The sequence below is a fragment of the Camelina sativa genome, chromosome 17, assembly GCF_000633955.1.
Source record: "Camelina sativa cultivar DH55 chromosome 17, Cs, whole genome shotgun sequence".
Lineage (NCBI taxonomy): Eukaryota > Viridiplantae > Streptophyta > Magnoliopsida > Brassicales > Brassicaceae > Camelina > Camelina sativa.
Window position 1 is genome coordinate 19,839,834 of NC_025701.1, and position 5,291 is coordinate 19,845,124.

General features: G+C 36.7%; 3 protein-coding genes across 3 annotated transcripts in view; 1 reads left to right on the plus strand and 2 right to left on the minus strand.

Moving 5' to 3' along the window:
* LOC109130021 overlaps nt 1–111 on the minus strand; it is a 592-nt gene extending 481 nt beyond the window's left edge. Inside the window, exon 1 of the mRNA XM_019239188.1 lies at nt 1–111. The gene's annotated coding sequence lies outside the window, so the exon portion shown is untranslated.
* On the minus strand, nt 1,390–1,923 carry LOC104757698. The gene has a single exon (XM_010480459.2). It carries the CDS (start codon nt 1,819–1,821, stop codon nt 1,549–1,551), a length of 273 nt encoding a protein of 90 aa, XP_010478761.1. The 5' UTR covers nt 1,822–1,923; the 3' UTR covers nt 1,390–1,548.
* LOC104759642 (endonuclease V-like) lies at nt 3,394–4,678 on the plus strand. The gene is made up of 7 exons (XM_010482552.2): nt 3,394–3,418; nt 3,508–3,586; nt 3,665–3,818; nt 3,909–3,973; nt 4,076–4,186; nt 4,364–4,492; nt 4,586–4,678. The coding sequence occupies exons 3-7, from the start codon at nt 3,755–3,757 to the stop codon at nt 4,676–4,678; spliced, it is 462 nt and encodes a 153-aa protein (XP_010480854.2). The 5' UTR covers nt 3,394–3,418; nt 3,508–3,586; nt 3,665–3,754.

Here is a 5,291-nt window from a genome sequence, read left to right on the forward strand (position 1 = left end):
TTTTTTTTTTTTTTTTTTTTGATTTTTTCTTGTTTGATTGGAGAAGTTAAACTCTTTTGCTTTCTTGTGAATTGTGTGTATTGTGAAGTACTGAAGTTTGAAGATGAGAATGGATGAGTTTGTTGTTTATATAATAAGAGAAGTGTAGGCTGTGTAGCAGCAGCTGGTTAGAGTCAAAACCAGATGCTGTCTCCCACTGGTTTTGTCCAAGTTTATGTCGTCTGAGGCTACTTAATTTACCATTGTGTCCGCATAAAAACAAACTTGATCAGGGATAATGTTGTCTTCTAATAAATCCTGGATTAGTTAGATTTTATTTTATTACAACAACTATGCGCACCTGGTTTCGGTTATCTACATGTCATTAGAGACACTACACATCCACCTCCTCTTTCTTCGTGACACAACCTCATCATCATCACTTACCTTAATGGAAAAATCTTGGCTTTACACTATTATAGTACTACGTTATTTTGACAAGCATGTCTCCAGGCTCATCATTGCCAAACTGAAAACAGTGCACTCTGTATCATCAATCTGCTAATCATACTAACGAATGTGAAATGTTTATAAAGTTTATATTCCTAGCTGATTATAAAACAAACTCCATGGAGTCGGCTGATAAGCCTCATTACGTCTATACAAGAAAGAAATACAGAGGAGCAGCATGTGTGTGTGGATAAAGAAAGGAACATTTGAGAGTTAAAAAAAAAAAGAGAGATGATTGTATATAAGATTTGCAAATACATTAGTCTCTTTATGTTGTTTGTGTGAAACTACAGAGATGTATGAATCTTTTGAGAGAGAGAGAGAGAGAGTTATGATCTAGCTCCGTCTAGAAGCTCTTTCGTAAACACTGTAACGGTTCATTCATGGTTAATACAGAGGATCACTTCTTTTTCCTATCATCGGTAAAGGAGACAATCAATGGGGTCATAGACTAATCATAACTGTGCTTAGTTGCAGCAGGTAACTAGAATCAAGATGAATTCAGTTATGTAATCTTTGAGATTAGATTAATCGATTGATTAAAAGAGCCGATTAAGGCTTTTTTACAAGTATAGATGATAACAGTAGATAGTTTCCATATACAATGCAGCCACTAAACGAAAATGACTCTTTTAACTCCTTTTGATACATTAAAACAAGCAATTATCAATTTTGAATGGAGTACAGAGGCTCAACAGGGTCTTTCTTTACCATCAAGTTATCGGAAGACACGTAATTATCAATTTTGATTTTCACTAGTTGACAGACAACCCTTTCTTATGTAAGTTTATTTTTGTTCAAGCCCCTTGTAACTTACTATTATTCATATAAATATACTAGACTAAGAGTAGTTTGAAAGAAATAGTAAAAGTCTTTTGAGTTGTGTATATACACACATGATAAAACTTTATAGCAGCATCGCAAATCCATCTTCTATTAGAATCATGAACAATATGTACAAGCTATCATTATGCATTCATCCATCTACTAGCTAGACAACGAATCCTGTCATATAATTTGCATCGCAAAAACAGTGCTAACAAGAGATCCTGTCTCAAACTAGTTAGGACCCCAACAGCTCAAATACATAACCGTCCTAAGAGACTCCTCAGCTTGCTTCGTCTTAACATCATCCTTAACGGAAGCTACAACGGCGGTGGTAGACGAAGAAGAGTATCTGTTGGCCTGAGAAGCGGATCTCACGTTGTTCTTGATACGTTGATTCACAGATCTGATCAAGTAGTTCCACCGGCATATGCCTAATTGATCCTTGGACGCTTCCAAGACTCCAATGCTTGCAGCTACTAACCATGCTTTGCCCCTTGAACCCATCTTTTTTTCTTTCTTTCTTGATTGGAGAAGTTAAAATCTTTTGCTTTCTTGTAAATAGTGAATTGTGTGTATTGTGAAGTTTGAAGATGAAGAAGATAAGAACGGAGAGGAGTCTGTTTATATAATGCAGCTGGTTAGAGTCAAAACCAGATGCTGTCTCCCATTGGTTTTCTCCAAGTTTATGTTGTCTGAGGCTAGTTAATTAATTACCATTGTGTCCGCATGAGAACAAACTTTATACGAGATAATATTGTCTTTTCACGTATCCTCCTGGATTAGTGGTTTTATTACCGTAACCGCAACTATGCGCACCTGGTTTGGGTTGTCTACGTGTTCGTGATATGTATTAACATAATAAATGTTTTTTTTTTCAACAAACTCTACACATTTTAATATCTATATATATAAAGTTAATTTTTCCTCTCTTCTGGTGCATCCACGTCAGTATTATTTCTTTAATATTTTGGATTTTTCGGATTGTACTTAACCCAATATTTTTGCAGTGTTAATTCAGGCCCAGCATGATTTTTTATTAACCCTTTGGGGCTGTCTTCTCTAGGCCCAATACTATGGATTTAACCTATTGGCCTTTCTTCCGCCCTGTGTCGAGGATGCTCCATCTCCACCGTCCTCCATCTCCACCGGTTGCTCTTCTCCTTAACTCACGATCTATGCTGTTTCAACATTTGATGCCGTTTCAAGTCTTTCAGTCCTCTACTTATCCTTCCATGTCTTCCATCACAATTGCTACGATTTCGTTCGTAACTGTTAATTATGTTCTTCCATCTTCTCTAATTTAATGGACAGTCCACTACTTCTTCCTTCAATTGTCGTAAGTCCTTCTGTTATATAAACCAATCTCTTGCTATTGTGATTTAAGGTCGACTTTATATAAACCAATTGGCTTTAAGGTCTGCTGGTATGTGTTGGCTTTTGCCCTGTTGTGGAGAGATTCTGAAAAATATGTCTTCACCCGATTTTTTACTATTTGGCCACATGTTATTTGCAGAGCTTGTAGAATAATTGAGGTAATAGAAGGCCAAATGTTGTTTATTTTGGTTAAGCTACGTGATGATGCTATCTTCATGATGCTCAACATCTTTTATTTGCAACTACTAAAGTGAAAGTGTAGTGATGTATTTGAATTGTGGTTGGTTATTTGTAGGTTGTGGCGATTGTCAAAACGTGCACTCCAAATGGTCTAGGTGATGTCATGGTGACTCTTAAGGTAGAAAAAACATACCAGTGTGAATGGTTTGGTTTCTTTCAAGCACCATTTAACATGTGTCTCAAATCAATGTGTATTTCTGGTAGGATCCCACAGGAACAGTTGATGCCAGTGTGCACAGAAAAGTTATCTCCGAGAGTGAGTTTGGAAGAGATATACGAGTTGGTGCAGTGATTATACTTAAGCAGGTTTGTTGTTTTTATTAAGGAGATAAAACAAATCTCATGGTTTTGATGTTGCTACTGTGTTCTCATTCACTTTTGGTAATTCAATGGAGAGGGAATAAGATATACTGTTTTTCATGTTGCAGTCTGCGCACCTTCACGGTCATCAACCTATCTTAGCATAACACTGAAGAACATCTCCAAGGTATTTCTCTGGTTTCTTCATTGGAATATATTTACATCTTCATTAGAATATATGAACATTTCTGAAGGCTAGAGAGTTTTCATTCACAGGTTATCACAAAGGACACTCCTGTTTTACCAAAGCAGAATGATTCTGAAATGGGTGCCAAAAATCCTGTTCCTGTGAATGGTAAGTGAATAAATTTCTTTTGAGCTTCTTCCACAGTTTTTTTATCAAGAAACTCATACCTCTAATTTGGTCTAACAGAAAACAAGGAAGATTTGCGACGGCCTAAACCTAAAGTATTTAGCATGGAGCAAGGAACTACCCAAGGGATCATGAACAATCTTAGACAAAATGCTAAAAAAATCAGTGAAGCACTCAATTATGGTGGATGGAAATGGAATACTTCATCCACGAGGTATAAATACAAACTTTCTCTGTTTACCTTAGTTTGTAAGTTGCATCTCAAGATATGTAATTTACGGTGTTGGATGTTTTTGTGTCATAGAATTTGGTTTGGCGTGTCATTTAGGTGTTCTTTCTCACCTCCCTACCATTGGGGTCGGAAAGAACGTACGAACTTCTCAGAATCTCTCTTTGGAACCGTTTTTGCTTGTGTACATCATATTGTGCCATCGGTCATTAATATTGAACTTATATTTTGTAACATTTCAGCTGCATCATGTGGATGGTCTGAATCAATCTGAGGTGAGACTTCAGCTCAAAGAAAACGAGTATGAGCAAGTTATCACTTTGGTAGGGAACTCTGGATTTACTTGGGGAGTAGTAAGTGACTTTGCCTTGACATTTGCTGTCTATAATATGTCGTGTCTCTAAGTTTATACTGTGTTCTATTAGTAGTGATTAAATCACTTTAAGTAATGAAACTTCTCCATTGTGGTTTTGATATCTTTTGTAAGGAAGTGAATTTAATGTTCAAGTTTTTAAAATTACTTTCAACAGGGATTCCGTCCAACTCTGAGTTCTCTAAAGCCCATATACATTTCGGTTGGCCATCGCATATCACTCGACTCTGCTGTTGAAATTGTCAAGATGACCTGCAACTACCGTGTTCCCGAACCTATCAGACAGGTAAGTGATACTTTTAGATATGCCAACAAACAGATAGTTATTTTGTGAAGTGGAAAAGTCTTTAAATATTAATATACAGACTACTATATGCAGGCAGATATGAGATCAAGAGCATATCTCCAGAAGCATCAAACTGAGCCTTTTAAAAGTACCTGGACTGCGACGACCGGATCAGGTAGCTTCTGATGTTTCCTCCACCATTCTAACCCCATCATATTGTTAAGTTTTGATAAGTAACTCACATGTCTCTTTGCTTCCTTTTGTCTACTAGACTGAAGCTTAATCTCTCGAACGAGGCATTGAACACTATTCCACGTTACATAGAACTCTCCAAAGTCTTTACTTCGATGGATAGATCACGTCACTGAAGCTCCGCCCCAATTCTCTCCTTCATTTATCTAATTGACTTGAGAATCGCAAGCTAAACCAAGATAATCAATGCTGTATTCAATACATTGGAATGTTCTTTACATACATACCGTAAAGCTTAGTGTAAAAAGAAAGAGTAGGAAAAGTGCTCTCGGGTCATGGTATTATTTTAAGTTGTTTGGGGACCTTTTGTGATATTGGGAGATTTTGGGGTTCTCCACAACAATTCCAGTGGTCTTTGGTTTGGTATTTCTCTTAGTTCACCGTCTGTATGCAACTCGCGGACATATATATACGCAAAGAGGTATTTACCTTGAAAATCAAATAAAATAACCAAATCAACCCAAGGTAACACAAGCAACACTTTCAGAGAATCAAGGAAACACAAGAAGAAATCAATTAAAATTAATTGGCAGCACTTCACAAATCT

Excerpts from the sequence above, each read along its gene's own strand:
- LOC104757698 (XM_010480459.2), bottom strand. The coding sequence starts at position 1,821 with ATGGGTTCAAGGGGCAAAGCATGGTTAGTAGCTGCAAGCATTGGAGTC.
- LOC104759642 (XM_010482552.2), top strand. The coding sequence starts at position 3,755 with ATGCTAAAAAAATCAGTGAAGCACTCAATTATGGTGGATGGAAATGGA. Across the intron at positions 3,974-4,075 it reads CCATTGGGGTCGGAAAGAAC|CTGCATCATGTGGATGGTCT; the intron begins GTACGAACTTCT and ends GTAACATTTCAG. Across the intron at positions 4,187-4,363 it reads CTGGATTTACTTGGGGAGTA|GGATTCCGTCCAACTCTGAG; the intron begins GTAAGTGACTTT and ends TACTTTCAACAG.